Source organism: Acanthochromis polyacanthus, chromosome 8 (genome assembly GCF_021347895.1).
Source record: "Acanthochromis polyacanthus isolate Apoly-LR-REF ecotype Palm Island chromosome 8, KAUST_Apoly_ChrSc, whole genome shotgun sequence".
Taxonomy (NCBI): domain Eukaryota; kingdom Metazoa; phylum Chordata; class Actinopteri; family Pomacentridae; genus Acanthochromis; species Acanthochromis polyacanthus.
In genome coordinates this window covers 39,201,412-39,221,069 of record NC_067120.1, presented here as the reverse complement: position 1 = coordinate 39,221,069, position 19,658 = coordinate 39,201,412, and the positions used below count along the sequence as shown (strand labels likewise).

At 39.1% G+C, this 19,658-nt stretch overlaps 1 protein-coding gene across 1 annotated transcript in view; it reads right to left on the bottom strand.

Annotated features, from left to right (window-relative positions):
• LOC110966569 (spondin-1-like) overlaps positions 1 to 18,635 on the bottom strand; it is a 142,399-nt gene extending 123,764 nt beyond the window's left edge. Inside the window, 2 exon segments of the mRNA XM_051951858.1 lie at positions 14,277 to 14,383; positions 18,012 to 18,635. Of these exon segments, the coding sequence (XP_051807818.1) occupies positions 14,277 to 14,383; positions 18,012 to 18,237 (333 nt within the window). The 5' untranslated portion in view covers positions 18,238 to 18,635.
• Between the last annotated feature and the right edge of the window lie 1,023 nt (positions 18,636 to 19,658).

Genomic DNA, 19,658 nt, shown 5'->3' with positions numbered 1-19,658 from the left:
TTTAACCTCTTAAGCCCTGGCCATGTTTTCAGAAAAAAAAGCCTAAAAAGACATACCCAAAGTAAATGAAGAATTACTCAACTATAAAAAAGTTCATATGCATGTTCTTGGTGTCCTTGGACATCTAGGGACTTCAGAGAATGTATTCCTGGTGTAAAAAATGTTGTGTCTGTCACTATGCCTGAGTAAATTGGAATAAACCAGAGAAATGTGAAATTTCTATTCTCGCCTTGATTTCCCCCCCTATTTGACAGAGGATAACACTATGCCAACAATGATTGTTGGCATAGTTGGCATAGATGGTGTGAAATCCGGGGATTTCACACCATCAAGGTTTAAAATCATCTGTAAATACTAACGTTTGCACTAAAATGCACATCCGAGCTTATTTTGTGACCATTAGAGTATAAACTTTGATCAACAATTGAAAGTAAACACAGTTGTCCTGTTTTACTACTTTTTTTACTGTGTGTATTACTTCCGGGATTTCTTCGGCCCACCTGTGGGCCGACTGGGCTTAAGAGGTTAAGACAATTGGGACAAGTTTTTGTCATTTTGAACAGTTTTTTTGAGCCATCTGAGTTCTGGGAAAAGGCGACACCAGATCAGTTTTACATCCATCCAGGTGTCAGTCTAAACACTGAGTCTATTTTCTGTTCAGAACCTTTTTTTTCACTAATTAAATTAATATTCGGATACCGCCGTAGCGAACGGATATTCGGACATTTGGGTCCAGCCCTATTAAATTCCAACACATTTTGGACAATTTTCTTGTCATTTTCAACAAGTTTTTTGTCAACTTGGATCTTTTCTTATCACTTTGGATCATGTTTGTATCTTTGGGATCATTTTTAATAATTTTTGAAGCATCGTTGATTAATTTTGTGTCATTTTGCTAATCTTCAGTTAATTTACATCATTTTTGGGCAATCTGACCCATTTTGGACCATTTTCTTGTCACTTTCAACAGGTTTTATGTCAACTTGGATGTTTTCTTGTCATTTGGATAATTTTTGTGTCTTTGGCATAATTTTCGAGTCATTTAGGACAAAATTCATGTCATTCTGAGCTCATTTTCTGTTATTATGAGAACAGAAAACAGGTTCTAATGTCCCAAAAAGAAAACGTATTAGTCACAAAAGCAGCTGCAAGGTTTCAAACTTGAAAACTTTTTAGAATCTGGGTCAAACCGGAATTAGATTTTAGGTCTCTGCAGTTAATTCTGAACTTGTAAACACATCCGCTGCCTCTGTTTGACTCATCACTGAATCTGTTTACTGGATAGTTTGTTGTCATGAGGAATGCTAGAAACATTTTGCAGAGAAAGCTGTCAGTTCTGCTCTTGTTTTGTGCGTTTATTTTCATTATTTCGGGCTGTGAATCCACCCTACCACTCCTCTCCGTGACCTGCAGACAAACACATGCCGCCCAAACTCACTTCTGCCCGTTTGCTGGCAGAGATTCTCACCGGAAAGACGCATTGTTTGGGTTTCTGGTGGTGAAATCTGCCCTTGGACACAGCTGTCTACACAGTGTGACTGACAGCTGATTTGTGGGAGGCTGCGTACAAAAAAAAAAATCAGCTCCAAAAACTCGATCTGACAATTTACTGTCCGGCCAAATAAATGCTTAATTAAATAGGAAATTACGGCGCTGCCCGCTCTCCTGGAATAATAAGTCGAGTAAAATGACCGTTGTTTGGTGTCACGGAAAATTTTGCCACTTTTGGGTTTTTTTTACTGTTTGGAGGCCAGAAGCAATGGAGGGGAACTACTGTGGCTCTTTATTCAGCCTGATTGTCTTTGGCATCAGCCTAAACAAATCGAGTGGCTGGAAAACAGACACACAAGTAAACACAAGTAACCACATGCAAACACAAAGACAAATGTGAATGCTGATGTGCACACGGTGTTTAGAAATACTGGCTCCACAGACTATTATTACCACCATCGACACATGATTAGGGAACAAAATGATCAGTTTTAATCCAAAAAATGCAAAATAACATTTCATTCAAGTTCATTTTATCGTCTCAAACTATATTTTTTTGTATAATATAGCAAATGGAATCGAATATTTACATATTTAAGTGCAAAACTGAAGATTAAAACGGCCAACGTGACCAAAAGTAAGAATTGAAGCTGCTCTACATTATTTAAAGTTGCTTTATATTAGTTAAAGTTGCTCTAATAATAGTTAAAGTTGCTCTAAAGGAGGAAAAGTTGACCTACACAACTGTTCAAAAGTTTGGGGTCATCCAGACAATTCCATGTTTTCCATTAAACTCCCACTTTTATCCATGTTCTAACATAACTGCACAAGGGTTTTCTAATCATCAATGAGTCTTTCAACAGCATTAGCTAACACAATGTAGCATTAGAACACAGGAGTGATGGTTGCTGGAAATGTTCCTCTGTACCCCTATGGAGGTATTCCATTAAAAATTAGCCATTTCCAGCTAAAATAGTCATTTACCACATTAACTATGTCTACACTGGATATATCATTCATTTAATTTAAAAAAAAATGTTTTTTTATCAAAAATAAGGACATTTTTAAGTGACTCTAAAGTTATGAATGGTAGTGTAGGTGCTTCATCAAATGGAAGTTCCATCGCTGTCGCTGCTGTAGGTAAAGAAATGACCTCCTTGGTGGTTCCAGCGTTAATGGTCCTCCTGGATCTATACTCTGTCATCTGTACAGGACCTTTCTGAATCCTGGATGTATAACAAAAAAGGTTTTAAGACCTCCCCATCGCCGAGTCCAAAGACTCAATAGCTGACATTCCAGCGTACAATTGAGCTGCTTCATCCGCCGCTCAACAGCCCACATTCCTCCCTACAGTACACAATCAAGCCGTCTGGTTGGGCTGAAGTTTCCATTGTGTCGGGCGGTTATTATTATGTCATTTCATTTAAAAAAAAACACCTTTTCTATCAACATTGGCTGTAGTTTCTGGTTGTTCCACCAGGTGGAGCCTCTTACTGTTTCTTACTGTAGAGACCACAGGAGTCACTCAGAGTACTGTTCAAGCTAAAGCAGACAGCATTGTGGGAGTTTAGCAGCAACGGGCACCATGACAAAGACTAATGTGGTGATTAGTGGCCTCCTACCAGAATTCACATGAGTGGCAAATGTAAGCAATGTGGTGAAAATACTGTTTATAGATTTTGGGTTGATTTGTAGTGTCTGTATAGACATTAAATTGTTATTTTTTGTTAATAGTATAGAACATGTCTTTTAGAGTACATACTAACTTTTAATGTTAATCTCAGTACTGAACAAAGACCGGAAATTTTGCCCAAAAAGACTCCAAAGTTGCCCAAAATTGGTCAAATTTCGATTAGATTTAGACTGAGACTCCTGGATGAATGCAAAACCCATCTGGTATCAGTTCTTACCAGAATTCAAATGTGTTTTTATTAAAAAATGGTCAAATTACATGAAAGTTGTCTAAAATTGGAGACAATTGTCCAAATTTCTCAATATTTGTCAAAAATGGCTCAAAAACAAACTGCTCAAAATGACAAAAGACGTCCAAAATTACACAAAATTGTCCCAAATGTCTTAATTTGTCCAAGAAATGACAAAAAGCTTTTAAAATGACTCAGAGTTTCCCCAGTTTATTTAAATTGTTCAAAAGGATCTGAAGTTTCATTCAAAAATTCTGCATTGTGGGAGTTTAGCTAGCAACGGGGCACCATGACAAAGACTTCAGTGGTGATTAATGACCAAGAACCAGAAGTTTTGCAAACAAGATGTGTCAAAACTATACAAAGTTGGCCACAGTTTTCTGTATTTGAAACGCATTTAGATCACAAGCAGATATAGGGCAGAAAAATACAAATCGGCGGTCCAAGGTGGCTAATACCTGTGTTCAATTTCAGTCCGACTCAAAAAGACAAATCAAAAAAATTCATCTTTCTTTGAGAATCTGCAGGCAGCTCATGCTAACTCCCCTGCCAGACGGTGTTTCTCTGAATCGCTACAGGGAGTTCAAAGTTGGCATCACTTAGAGCCAAATCAATGGAAAACGCTCAAGGTTGGAATAAACCATTTAGTCTGATAAGTGCGATTAAACTACCCAGTAACATCATAACCACAATTTGCTAAAATCACTGCCTGTGCAACAGAAGCTAGCAGACTCCAGCGTATTAGTAAATGGAACCACTCTGGGTACAGCTTGAACAAACATTATGCTAGATTAACTGTGACTCAGATCTGCATAATCACCACTTATTTCTATGAAAACGTTTCGAATGGCTGTAACAATCCACTTTTTTCCACATCAATCCGTCACCTCCTCGTGGGAAGTCATTTTCTCCGACACTTGAAGAGCCACGACTGAATCGTAAAAGAACCAGAAGCACAACAAGGACGAAGCAGCGGCCCAGCACTCTTGATGCATAATGTGGTAAACAGTGTGGCGTACATTATTTATGCAAACCTCAAGTATCTGAAGCAACCAGCTCATCAGCCACAATAAATAAAAGTTGTGCAAACTGTTCTCTGGTATTACTGGAAGTCAACAAGCTCACAGCTGCTGTCCTTGTAAACTCCTGAGTGCAATAATGAAGAGGCAGATGATTACTTCTGAGTGTGATTACATTAGATATCAGGCCACCATCAATCACTCTGCAGCTCTCAAAGCTGAGTTTATGTACAGTTTACATCCACTTGTAAAGACAATGCATGTCCCGGTAGTTCAGTGGCTCCAATAGCTCTTGATTTATGATGGAATCACTGAAACACATGAATCTTTGTTACAACAAACAACATTTATAGCAGATATAGAAAACATCTGCCAAGTCAAAATATACACACAGAAATGCTAATGATTGTCCATTTCCACCTTAACTAGACTTCTGGTTTCAATCTTCTGGTTTATCTTTGACTCCTCTGGACAGAATTGGTTCACTTCAACTAAATTTGTCGTCTTTCTGACTTGTTTCTTCAGGTTCTTGATGGTTTAAGTCAGGACTTTGGTGAGACCAGTCTAGAACCTTCATTCTATCCTGATGGAACCATTTCTTTACCACGTCTGATGTGTGTTTGGACTCATTGTCTGGTTGAAACATCCAACTGTGTCCAAGATCAACCTTCTGCTGATGGTTTTAGGTTTTCCTGAAGAATGTGGAGGTGATCTTCCTTCTGCATTATTCCATTTATTTTGTGTAAAGCTCCAGTTCCACAGAGCATGATACTGCCACCACCATGCTTTAGGTTTGGTGTTCTTAGGGTTAAAAAAAAGTTGAAGACTCGTCTAAGAGTCTGAAAACAGTTTTCAAAAAGTCTAAAACAAGGATCAAAATCAAATCTTCAGTCCAAAAAAACAGGTCAGAAACCAGTGCAAAATCAGAACAAATACCAAACCGAAACTGCTCTGAATAAAGTCCTAGACAGTCTAAAACCAGTCCTCATCCAGGACCAGATCCAGAGTGAAATAAATCCTAAACCAACTTTAAATCACATCCAAAACCAGGAGAACCAAGACTGAAACCAAACAAACCAGTCCCAAGAAAGTCCAGAACCAGTCCAACATCCAGTCTGAAACCAATCCAGAAGCACTTCTAGAAAGCCCCAGATCATGATACTGCCACCTCCATGCTTGGTGGTAGGTTTGGTGTTCTTGTGGTTAAAAATAAGACCCACCTAAGACAGTCTGAAACAACTAGAGCAAAGTTGGTACAAAACAAAACCTAAACTACTCCTAAAAATGTCCAAAACCCTAAATACTTGAATTTGACAGAAAATGTGCTTTGATTGTCAAGGGGGAAAGAACATTTTCAAACTGTGCAGGATAAAACATTTGTTTTGAATGCAGGATTAACATAAAAACTGTGGAAAAAAGATTTTCAGAGACTTTTTGGTCAAACTGTTCGCTTTTGACCCCAGAACATGTAAAAACGCAGCGACCAGCGATATAGTTTGTGTCTTATTGTGTAATGTAAGAGTTCCTCAGAATTCACCACTGCAGCGTTTGAGTCTAATGAGTGGATCTAATAGGTTCTATTTAAACTGGATCAGAGGAGTCAGCAGCTGTAGTCGATCGTAATCACTCAGGCCATAAAACAACCAAAATACATGACTGCATTTTATGACAAAGGAGTTCTGGGAGTCGCTGTAAACTCAAGACTAATATGATTTAAATGGTCTTTACAAGTGAATAGAAACTTGTTCGACTCTAAATTTGTGTCTGAGTGGATCTAATGGGTTCTATTTAAACTGGATCAGAGGAGTCAGCAGCTGTAGTCGATTGCAATCACTCAGAAGTTAAGAGGCCATGAAGGCAAGAAAATCTGATTACCACAACTTTCTGCATCATCAAAACTGATAATTCAAGTTGCTGCATGAGTATTGTTGGCTCAACAGATGCCGTCATACTTCCAGAAAACTGATAACGAATCTATGAAAGACAAAGACTCGTGCGTTCCAAAACTTCCATCACAGAAAATCCAGAGCTATAAGAGACATGATGTACACGGCCTTTACAAGTCCAAATTAACTTTTGTCCACGACTGTACACTGCTTCTATTTAAAGGCTGTGACTTTTCTGTGGCACCTTCAAGTAATTAGGTTTGTTTATCCTCGGCTAAACTCAGAACCCTGGATAATCTGAAAGAAGATAATATCTCGTGTCTGCTCATCTCTTCGCCTTATCCAAACAAGCTCCCTGAGCAATAACACGTCGCTGGCCTAGATAAATATGACCCACGTCCCGCAGTATCGCAAGGAGGGCTGGGAAAAACACACAACTGCACCCACATGGCCATTCAGCACACACACAAGCACAAAGACACACAGCGGCAGACAATGAAAGCCTACTCAGAGGGGCGATACACTCCGAAAAAAGGTCCGGCACATTAAGACAGAAGTCCTCCAACGGCGGCGACTGGGACAAAGAGCAGATTATTGCTTGAAGGAAGAAAAACACTCTGGGCTGAGGTGTTTTAGCGAAGCAGCGGCCGGCACATTCCAGGACGGCTGCCAGAAACAACCGGAGAGCGAGCAGAGACACAAACCGCCGTCCAGGGAACCACAACTGTGTTCATTTGGCCGCTCTTCCACTGCACAATAACAATCGTGACGCTGCAGATCCGGGCACGTAATTAGCTCGTGGAAAATAAACTTTCAGGAATCGCTGTGCAAACTTCATCCGAGCGTTACGTAAACCTCTCTGATGGATCAAAAAGACAGCTACTTTGCTTTGACTCCTCTGGACAGAATTGGTTCAGTTCCACTAAATTTGTCGTCTTTCTGACTTGTTTCTTCGGGTTCTTAATGGGTTTAAATCAGGACTTTGGTGAGACCAGTCTAGAACCTTCATTCTAGCCTGATGGAACCATTTCTTGACCAGTCTGATGTGTATTTGGACTCATTGTCTGGTTGAAACATCCAACTGTGTCCAAGATCAACCTTCTGCTGATGGTTTTAGGTTTTCCTAAACCAGTCGTCATCCAGGACCAGATCCGGAATAAAATAAATCCTAAACCAGCTTTAAATCACACCCAAAACCTGGAGAACCAAGACTGAAACCAAACATAAACCAGTCCCAAGAAAGTACACAACCAGTCCAACATCCAGTCTGAATCCAGTCCAGAAGCTCTTCTAGAAAGCCCCAGAGCATGATACTGCCACCTCCATGCTTGATGGTAGGTTTGGTGTTCTTGCGGTTAAAAAAAGGTCTAAGACTCCCCAAAGATAGTCCGAAACCAGTGCTAAAAAGGTCTAAAACCAAGACTAAAATCAGACCTAAACCAGTTGAAAAAATACAGTCAGAAAGCAGTCCTACAAAAAGCCGAAAATCTGTGAAAAATCATGACAAAACTAAATCTAAACTGCTCCTAAAAAAAAGTCAAAGACTCGCCCAAGACAGTCTTAAGCTAGTCCAACACAGACTGAGAACAGTCCAAATGCTCTTTTAGAAAGACCCAGAGCATGATACTGCCACCTCCATGCTTGATGGTAGGTTTGGTGTTCTTGGGGTTAAAAAAGTCTAAGATGGTCTGACACCAGTCCTCAAAAAGTCTAAAACAATATAAAATCATGACAAAGCCAAACTTAAACTGTGCCTAAAAAAGTCCAAGACCCGTCCAAGACAGTCTGAAACCAGTCCTCATCCAGGACCAGATCCAGAGTAAAATAAATCTCAGCTCGGTGTCACAGTGCATCTGTGTCTTATCGACACAGTGATACACCAGGGATGCAAAGGGCAGCGAATTTTAATAAAGTTATTCTCAAAGTAATTTCTAGTTTTCGTTGAGATAATGCAACGTTACGCAACACATCTCCCTTTCCAGAACGGAATATTTTCCCTGACAGCGCTCTGACAGCTGCTCGTCTCTGGAGGCTTTCATCATTTTTCTGTTTTTTTTTCCTGCAAAAGTGTAAATTACAGCAGTCAGTTAAAGAACAAAGACAGGCTGATGGATTTACCAATATGTATCAAACAGATTGCAGAAGCCAGATTGTCAGCTTCGATTGTGTTAAAGTTCAGCTCTCACTGTTCCACTTTCTGCTCACTGATCTCAGCCTCCCTCCAGACTCTGCTGGGACCCGGAGGTTCAGGCCGAGAGGCGTTTATTGTGCAGGGAGCAGAAACCAAATAGAGCTGAGATGTTGGAGTATGAACTGTTTAAACCTAAAGCAAGCTTTCAGCGCTGCATGACCGCCCGACGGCTCCAAATTTCCTTCATCTGAAATCAGACGAAACCAAGGAGCTGCTGCTCGGTTTGTGAGAGGTCGAGTCAAAACTCTGAAGTTTAAATTAAAAAAAGGAAAACGTCCAGATTTCCAAACTTTATCCCGCCTGAGGAGCAAAACTCAATCTCATTTCAACCGCTGGTGTTTATTCTCCTGCGTCTTGTGTTTTTAATTGATTCCTCTTTTTCATTTGGTTTGTCCCATGGCGGCTATTTGTTTAGTATTTGTGAAGAAACTGTGTAAAAATACAAAAAAAGCTCATTTTGTAGTTTAGAAAAGTTGAACCCAGAGACAACTCTGCTGCAGGATGCTAAAAGATCAAACCTCGGCCAGACATGAGACTAAGCCACATGAGAAGCCAAATTACTACAGAAAAATGAGGAGTTTTGTTTGTTTGGCTGCACGGCTGATGAAAAACGTAAAGTCTGCTTCTGGATGTCGACGGTTCTGGAGTTGGACGACTGACAGTGGATGAATAATTGATCTGAAATGTACACAGGGTGTTGATACCTGAGTAAAAAGTGAAGTATTTAATATTTTTTGCATTCTCTCATTAAGAAATGTTCAGAAATTGCTTCTTGAAGTCTTAATTTGGATTTATACAAAGGAAAATTGAGGAATGGACAGTCAGACAACACTTTGACCTGATATTTACATCTAATTTAAATAAGTAAAATGTAAAAACTTCAAAGGTGTTCAAACTTTCACACGTTGCAATGTTTTTTTTTACGGCCAAACCTGACTTGCATGTCGTCTGTTCAGGGCAATGAAGACAAAAATGACGGGAACAAACCTCACCAGAAAGTAGAAGTCTGACATGTATGTACACTTTGTTCAGCTGTCTACATACTTTTGACCATATAACGCAGTTTAAATTCAGTTTTCTGTTCATTAGGTACACACAGCTGAAACTAATCACGCACAACAATCCTGCAACAAATCCGAATCCGTAGAAGTTAAAGCTGTTTTAAAGAAGGGTTGACTCCACGGGGGGAATATTTTGGAAGCTGTATTTTGAGCTGCTAGTCACTGCATTGAGTTTTAGAAAGGTAAGTCCACAGCTTTTGTTAGCATGGTAGTAATTATTGATTAATTGTTGCTATTAATGTAACCAATTTAAAATACATAGACCAATACGGAGAAGAAGGTCGTGCATGTCAGTAAATGTATCATAGATCAGCTGTAGTTCCTGGTTGGTCCACCAGGTGGAGCCTCTTCCCGTTTAATCCGGTAGAGACCAGAGGAGGCGTCACTCAGAGAGCATTGTGGGAGTTTAACAGCAATGGGCACCATGACAAAGACTTCAGTGGAGGTTAATGACATCCAGCTAGAGCTCACATATTTAAGAAAGAAAGTCAGCCTAATGGGACAGTGTTCTCATAGCTAATTAGTTACTGTAATCACTCCCAGTGTGTACAGTTAAAGTCACATTGGTACAAAGCAGCTTCGTGAGCATGAGGGATCATGTCCGCTAAGTTTAACCTGACTACTGATTGATAACGACGTCAACTGCTGGTCCCACAAACTGCTTAAAGTATGTATTTGGACTTCAGCTATTGCTGTTGTGACTGGAAAAGTCATCACTCAGACTACAGGCAGCTCATGTTAACAAGCAGAGAGCATTGTGGGGGTTTAGCTAGCAACGGGCACCATGACAAAGACTTCAGTGGAGGTTAATGACCTCCGACCAGTAAACACGTCGAAGTGCCGTCTTTGCAGCCAAAATCATAAGTTTGTTGAGTAAAACGGCGATATTAGAACAGGACGAATGTCTGCTGTGTCCAGTTTGTTTTGGGGGTTTAGCGAGCAATGGGCACCATGACAGACTACTGTGGAGGTTAATGACTTCCAACTAGAGCTCCTGTAGTCAATTCAACCCAAAGTCTGTTAGGGACGTGACCAACCAACCGAGTATCTAATGTATGTGCAGATACATAGTCGAATCACCTGCACTGATAATTAATGGATTATTGATAACCAACGTAGTCAAGACAATGAGCATTTCTAACGCTGATGTTTTCACTGATGTCAGCATGTGTAAAAACAGCCTCACAGAGCTACAGGCAGGACTTGTGTCCAATTCATGCTTTCCACATATTTACTGGACATAAATTTCATCATCTGTACAAGTTAGCGAGGACCTACATGGACTCCTGTGAAGACGTCGACATGCACTCTAGATTGTCCACGCTGCAACTAAAAAAAGAAAAAAGACTGGAGCTTTAAAACACACCACTTTTCTGCAGGACTTTATGGGGTGATTTGATTTGGGCATCTACAGAACCCAAACCCAGCAGGAAGTCCTAAAATCTCCACATCCACCCTATGTGCTCAGTACAACTCAGGGAACGATGACGATCTGGAACCAGCTGCTGTCCTCAGTGAAAAACAAACAGCGAGGCTTTCAGGAACATCCACAGGACTCCTGAGTGTTTAAAGTGAGGAAACAATGACCTACTGCAGCATCAACAGAAGCACATGTGCCTTCACTTCACAATCCACAGCGGTCATGCACGAACCACGAATTAGCCCCAAGGACTCTCAGAAACCTCCGTGGTCTGCTTCATCTGGACACAATAGTTCCTGCTCCAAACTCAGCACAGATCAGATCATATTTACAGAAAGAAGCACATCCAACGCCGACTGGTAAAGCTCTGCTTTCTGTAAATGCATCCACAACGAGTTCGTTAATAGCTGAGGACACTCTGGAGTCTCCTCTGGAAGTCTGTTTACATCCTCATCATTTTATTCCCTCCTTTGTTGCTGAATTGCCACATTTCCGAGCTTCCAGTCCGCCGAACAGCAGCAGCTTGTTTGTTAGAAAAACTGTTTAAAGTGTTGCTCTGAAGCTACAAGAGGTCAACAGCTCCACCGGGGCGTCTTTAATTAACATCTGCTCGGCTCACACCCACATTAGAGAACAAAACACAGATCTGGGTCCCCCTCCTGCACTGTTATCTACAGAAACTTCAGTTTATTTAGTAAAGAAAACTTTTACCTTCATACTGACAATATTCCCAGAGTTCCATAGAGGAGGGTCCAGATTTATCACTTTTTAATGGACTTTTTCAATCATTTCTGAGCCTCAGAGCTTCATCAGTCCAGCAGATAGAACCATGACATTTAGGAGGAGAAACACATCTGAGTTCTGGTAAAAACTGACACCAGATCAGTTTAAATCCATCCAGGTGTCTCAGTCTGAAGACAACAGAAATTTCATCAATTATTGACAATTTTGAGTCATTTTAGACTAAATATCAGGTCCTTGTGAACATTTTGTGAACAATTTGCAAGTCATTTTGGAAGGTTTTTATTGTTTTGGACAATTTAGTGTAATGTTTTCCACCTTTTGTCATTTTGAGCAGTTTTTTTTAGCCATTTTTGACATATGGAGAAATTCGGGATGATTTCCGTGTCATTACAGACAACTTCCATGGAATTTGACCAAGTTTTAACTAAAAAACACATCTGAATTCTGGTAAAAACTGAACCAGTTCTGTTTTAAATCCATCCAGGTGAGAACCAGAATGACATTAAAATTGTCCTAAATGAGTTGAAAATGATCCCAAAGACACAAAAATGATCCAAAATGACGAGGAAAGATCCAAGTTGACAAAAAACTTGCTGAAAATGACAAGAAAATTGTCCAAAATTAGTCAGATTTCACCCAAAATCATCCAAATTGGCTGAAGATTTGCAGAACGACACAAAATTAGTCCACGATGTTTCAAAAACGATAGAAAATGACTCAAAATTTGTGCAAAATGACTGAGAAATTATCCAAAGTTACAGGAAATTTGTTGAAAATGAAATGAAAATTGTCTGAAAACAATCAAATTTCTGAGTCAATTGTCTAAAATTATAGAAAAAAAAACGGTTCTGAACAGAAACCAGATTCAGTGTTCAGACTGAGACACCTGGATGGATTTAAACTGATCTGGGGTCAGTTTTTACCAGAACTCAGATGTGTTTCTCCTCCTAAATGTCATGGTTCTATCTGCTGGACTGATGAAGTTCTGAGGCTCAGAAATGATGGAAGAAGTCCATTAAAAAGTGATAATAATGAAAAATTGTCTAAAATGACTGGAAAATGATCCATAATTACAAAAATAGTTTAGAATGACATGAAATGTGTCCTAAATGACTCTAAAATGATCCCAAAGACAAAAAATGATCCAAAACCAACATAAAACTTGTTGAAAATGACAAGAAAATTGTCCAAAATGAGTCAGAAATCACACAAAATTACTCAGAAATGATCCAAACTGACTTAAAATTTACAGAACGACACAAAACTAGTCCACGATGCTTCAAAAATGATAGAAAATGATTCAAAATTTGTGCAAAACGACTGAAATGATCCAAATTTACAGGAAATTTGTTGAAGATGAAATGAAAATTGTCCTAAATTGCTTTAAAATGATCCAATTTCTGAGTCAACAACTGTCTAAAATTATAGAAAACCATGATTCTGAACAGAAACCAGATTTAGTGTTCAGACTGAGACGCCTGGATGGATTTAAACTGATCTGGTGTCAGTTTTTACCAGAACTCAGATGTGTTTTTCCTCCTAAATGTCATGGTTCTATCTGCTGGACTGATGAAGTTCTGAGGCTCAGAAATGATGGAAGAAGTCCATTAAAAAGTGATAATAATGAAAAATTGTCTAAAATGACTGGAAAATGATCCATAATTACAAAAATAGTTTAGAATGACATGAAATGTGTCCTAAATGACTCTAAAATGATCCCAAAGACAAAAAAATGATCCAAAACCAACATAAAACTTGTTGAAAATGACAAGAAAATTGTCCAAAATGAGTCAGAAATCACACAAAATTACTCAGAAATGATCCAAACTGACTTAAAATTTACAGAACGACACAAAACTAGTCCACGATGCTTCAAAAATGATAGAAAATGATTCAAAATTTGTGCAAAACGACTGAAATGATCCAAATTTACAGGAAATTTGTTGAAGATGAAATGAAAATTGTCCTAAATTGCTTTAAAATGATCCAATTTCTGAGTCAACAACTGTCTAAAATTATAGAAAACCATGATTCTGAACAGAAACCAGATTTAGTGTTCAGACTGAGACGCCTGGATGGATTTAAACTGATCTGGTGTCAGTTTTTACCAGAACTCAGATGTGTTTTTCCTCCTAAATGTCATGGTTCTATCTGCTGGACTGATGAAGTTCTGAGGCTCAGAAATGATGGGAAAAGTCCATTAAAGTGATAAATGTGGACCCTCCTCTGTGGATGAAGGTAGAACTCTGATCATTGATGAAGTTACTGCAGATGAAGAACCAGATGATTCTGCAGAGGTTTTCTTCTATAACTTCCTGTTAAAACGTCAGATGTTAAATTCCTGCAGCTCTGTGTTCAGTCTGAATGTGATCACTGGTTAAACCTCCAGCAGCTTCTCTCTGCTCATGTTCCTGTTTACTCTGAGCAGGAGGTCATTCAGGAAGTCTGGCTCTCCCTTCAGGAGTTCCTACAAACACTTCTTCACATCAGCCTGTCCACCTCCTCATTCTTTTCCATCCTGTAACCTGAACGCTCGTCTCACCTGGAACTGTCCGGTGTAGTCGTCGTCCGTCGTTCCCTCCCGGCCCTCCTTCAGCGAGATCAGGGTGAATCCTCGGAAGTAAGAGGGGCTGGTGGCCAAGAGGACGACTGGAAGGAGGAGGAAAAATGTGTAAAATCAGCTCGACGTCTCACTAAAACATCAAAAACGGAGCATAAATCTGGAGAAAAGAGTTCAGGAGACCATCAACCTCACAGCATTTCCTCTTAAAAACTACAGTTTGCAGCAATATTGACAATTTTCATCTAATTTTGGACAATTTTCACATCATTTGACTAATTTTAATGGATGAAAAGCACATAGAGTTCCATTAAAGATGAACTAAATCAGTTTATGTCCACTCCAAATATCGCAATCTAAAGACGGAGAATGGAAGTAACTTATGGCCATTCTTTGAGTCATCATGAACAATTTTTATCAGTTTTCCAGTCATTCTGGACAATTTGTCGTTTTGTCACGGGCAAATTTTAAGAAACTTGGAACAATTTTACACCATTTTCATGTAATTTGACCAATTTCTGGGCGACTTGGATGGAAAACTGATCTGGTGTCAGTTTTTAACCAGAACTCAGTCCTTTAAAAGTTTGTGAAATGACAGAAAGAGTTGTTCAAAATTAAATGAAAATTGTCCCAAATGCCCCAACATTCGGACATAGTGCCAAAAATCCACCAAAATTATTCACAAATTGTGCAAAACTTAGTGAAAATTGCTCAAAAATACCCCAAAATTGGTGAAATCACTTAAAAAAATTATCTAAAATGTCTTGAAGTTTGTCCACATGTTTTTGTCTTTTAGATTGTGAACACCTGGATGGATATAAAACTGATCTGGTGTCAGTTTTTACCACAACTCAGATGTGTTTTTTTAAAGAAAATTGGTCAAATTACATCAAAGTTGTCTAAAAATACACAAAAATCGTCCCAAAATGTTCAATGTTCTGCTCAAAATGACAAAAGATTTCCAAAATTACATAAAATAGTCCCAAATGTCTTAAAATTTGTCCAAAAAAAAAGACAGAAATCTTTCATATTTCCCTTAAATTATTCAAAAAAATGTTCTAAAAGGACCTGAAATTTTGTATAAATGACTTGAAAACTGTCCAAAATTGGTCAAATTTCATGAAAGTTGTCTAAAATTACACAAAAATCCACTCAAATTTCTCAATTTTATTCAAAAATGGCTAAAAACAAAGTTCAAAATCCAAAAGACATCCAAAATTACAATAAATTGACCCAAAATTATTCCAATTCATCCAAAAAAGACAAAAAACCTTCAAAAAATGACTCAAAATGACTAGAACATTTGTCAAAACTGGTACAATTTCTACACCTGGATGGATTTAAACTGATCTGGTGTCAGTTTTTACCAGAACGCAGATGTGTTTTTCTTTTTTTATTCATTAAAGGTTGGTCAAATTACACAAAAATAATCCCGAATTTTTCAAATTCATACAAAAGATGACAAAATTTTTTAAAAATTGTCCAAAATGACTCAAACTGTCCTAAATTGGTCAAATTTCAGTCATCTTCAGAGCGTGAAACCTGGATGGACGTAAAACTGATCTGTCAGATTTTAATGGAACTCAAACATAAAATGAATCCTAAAACGACAACAAACCTTTCAAACTGACTCAGTATTTCCCCAGATTATTGAAGAGGACCTCAAATTTTGTCTTTTTTTTTACCGTGTCCTTCACAGGTCTCTGAGTTCAGACACAGATTACTAAAACATGACGTCACTTTCAAATAAAATAAAAACAAACAAAGCTCAGTGGAGACTTCAAGGTGACTCCTGATTGTTGTACATCGTTAAAATCCTCCAGGTTGTAGAGTCTGCTGAGCTTTCTTTCTCAGACTCATCGGGAGTGTTTTTTTTCTCGTCTTCAGGTTGGAGGCTGTGAATGTGTGGGGGTCAGCTTAATGAGTGTTGGAGCAGGAAGAGCAGAGGAAGTGAATGTGGGTCAGCACCAGGAGCCCGCTCAGACCTGGACTTCCTCAACGCTCCCTGACAGCCTTCGTTTACCGCTGGACAGCCTTCATGTGTTCTCACTCCTTATTTATGGGTGAAAAACACATTTAAGTTCCATTAAAGGTCAACTAAACCAGTGTTATCTCCAGTCCAAGCGTCACAGTCAGAATGAGTGGATTTAAAACGCATCTGGTGTCAGTTTTTACCAGGACTCAGATGTGTTTTTGATTAAAAGTTGGTTAAATTACATGAAAACTCACTGAAATTATTCAAAACATGTCTAATATTTCTAAATATTTGTCAAAAATGGCTAAAAAGCTCTCAACATGACAAAAGATGCCCAAAATGACACAAAACTCACTCAAAATAATTCAAATTCATCCACAAAACGACAAAAAATTTCCAAAATGACTCGGTCAACCTTCAACTTATTCAAAAAAATGTTCAAAAGGACCTGAAATTTTGTCCAAAATTACTCAAAAATTGTCCAAAATTGGTAAAATTTCAATTAACTTTTAATTGTGACACCCAGATGAAGGTAAAACTGAACAGTCCCATAAAAATCTGTGCAAAATTAAACGAAAATTGTCCCAAATACCCCAACATTTAGACACAGTGCCAAAAATTCAACAAAATGACCCAAAAAGTGTGCAAAACTGAATGAAAATCACTCAAAAACTTCTCCAAAATGTCTTGAAAGCCGTCCACTTTTTCACCTTTCAGACTGAGACACCTGGATGGATTTAAACTGAACTCAGATGTGTTTTTAAATTTTAAAAGAAATTGGTCTAAAGATGCAAAAGTTGTCTAAAATTACACAGAAATCGCCCCAAATCTTTCAATTTGTCAGAAGTGGTAAAAAACAAACCGTTCAAAATGACAAAAGATGTCCCAAATGTCTAAAATTTGCTCAAAAAATGGTAAAAACTTTTCATATTTCCCTGAATTATTGAAAAAAAACATTGAAAAGGACCTGAAATGTGGCAAAAAACGACTTGGAAATTCTCTGAAATTAGTCAAATTTCGATTGTCTTTAGTCTGTATGACCTGGATGGATGTAAAACTGATCTGTCGTCACTTTTTAACACAACAAATGTGTTTTTAAATTAATACCTGGTTAAATGACATGAAAGTTGTCTAAAATTACACAAAAATCATCTCAATTTTCAATAATTGTCAAACATGGCTAAAAGATTCTGTTTAAAATGACCAAAGACATGCAAAACTACACAAGATTCTCCCAAAATGATTCAAATTCATCCAAAAAAAATGACAAAAAAACCTTCCAAAATGGCTCAGTATTCCCCAAATTATTAAAAATGTTCAAAGGACCTGAAATTTTGTCCAAAAAGACTCAAAAATCGTCCCAAATTGATCACATTTCTATTATCTTCAGACTGAGGCACCTGGATGAATGTAAAACTGATCTGGTGTCAGTTTTAAACAGAACTCTGATGTGTTTTAAACAAAAAAATGTGGAAATGACATGACCGTTGTCTAATTGTTGTTGAATTCTTCGTCTCCTGGGAGTGAATGTGGGTCAGACAGCTTCATCAGACCTCACATTCCTGCTCTAATTCAACATCTGTGAGGCTTACAGTAAACAGATCTGTGTTTTCGCTCATAAAAGCGACGTAAAAAAGCAGAATTTTTAAGTTTCTCAACTTGCCAAAGAGTCCGTTTGGTGACATTTGGTGATTTTTTACGCACCGGCTGCTGCGTAAAACAGAAGGCAGCAGAACACCAACCTCTGTAGGTGCTGCCCGGCTGGTAGCTCTCCGGGTCGCCGTCCACCCGCAGCCTGAACTCGTGGTGCCCATCCTTCCGGGTGCCCTGGGTCTGCGCCCGGAGGATCCTCCCGCAGTAGCCGTCCGCCCTGCCTCCGGACGGCTCCTCCACGAAGGCGACCGCGTTGCACAGCAAGCTGGACAGCAGATAGTACTGCAGGAGCAGCAGATGCACGGACAGCCCCATGTCGGAGCTGCAGCCTGGACAGGAGTGCGCGGCGAAAAATAAAAGCCCAGGAAGGAGAAAAGGGAAGCAGCGGGGAGAAGAGAGCGAAGAGCGGAGCCTGAGCTGCTGCTCCCTCCCACAGGAACTCCCACCGAAGCGTCACCGGCGGAGGGAAAGGTGAAGACGAGCTCAGTCCATCCCGGAGCGGAGAGAAGCGCGGAGGAGGAGAGAGGAGGACGGGAAAGGAGCCGCTGCTGGTCCCGGAGCAGTCCTACGGAGAACCGGGAGGAACCGGGAGGAACCGGGAGGCAGCGCGGAGCCGCCGAACACCGGATGTGCTTCACTTCAGAGGTCCAAACCGGAGCTCCGCGCTCTGACAGGAGCCGCCGCGGTCCCACCCGCAAATACTCACGCACACGCAACTCACACGCGCTTTTTTTTCCGTGTGTGTGTGTGTGTGTGTGTGTGTGTGTGTGTGTGTGCCTCACACACGGAGCGACCAGTGAGGTTTAAATTAATCAACTGTGCGTGGCCAAAAAGAAGAATTAGAAGCTCTAAAGTGTTTGTTTTTATTTATCTATATTTAAAGTGGAAAAAAGGGATTTAATGTGACCCATAACATCCATTAACCCGCATCTCCTGAGCGCAATTTTCTCTCCATAATTACGCACAATGCCCATTATTCACGGAATCACTAAGATAATTCAATTTCCTCATCTGTTGACTCAGTTTAGCTACCAAGATGTTAATATGCTCTAAATTACGCACAGTTTCCTTCATCTTTATGCACTCCACGAAGGTAAAGACAACAAAGCGCCTTCAAGACGGTTTAAGAAGCTTCTGATTCCCCAGATAATTCAATAAATGATGGAAAAATGTCACAAGAAGATGGAAAAAGACCCAAAAAGATGCAAAAATGTCACTGAAAAATGGGGAAAAAAGACAGAAAACATGCAAAAATGTTTTTAAAATGTGGAAAAATGTTCCAAAAGATGCAAAAATGTAACTAAAAACTAGAAAAGTGACACTAAAAGAGAGAAAAATTACACTAAAACACAGAAAATGACAAAACACACAAAAATGTCACTGAAAGATATAGAAATGACACTAAAATACAGGGGGAAAACGACACGAAACTCGAAAAAATGTAACTAAAAGATGGAAACATTTATCAAAAAGATGAAAAATGTAACTAAAAAGATTGAAGAAAAGACACTTAAAGACGGGAAAATGACCCGAAAACTTGCAAAAATATCACTAAAAGATGGAAAAACATCACAAAAATGGATTTTTAATCCATATAATGAAAGTGGAAAAGGGTTTCAGTGTGACTCATGACATCCATTAACCCACATCTCGTGTGAGCAGTTTTCTTTCCATAATTACACACAGTCACTATTATTCACAGAAACATGAAGATAATTGAATTTCCTCATCTGTTC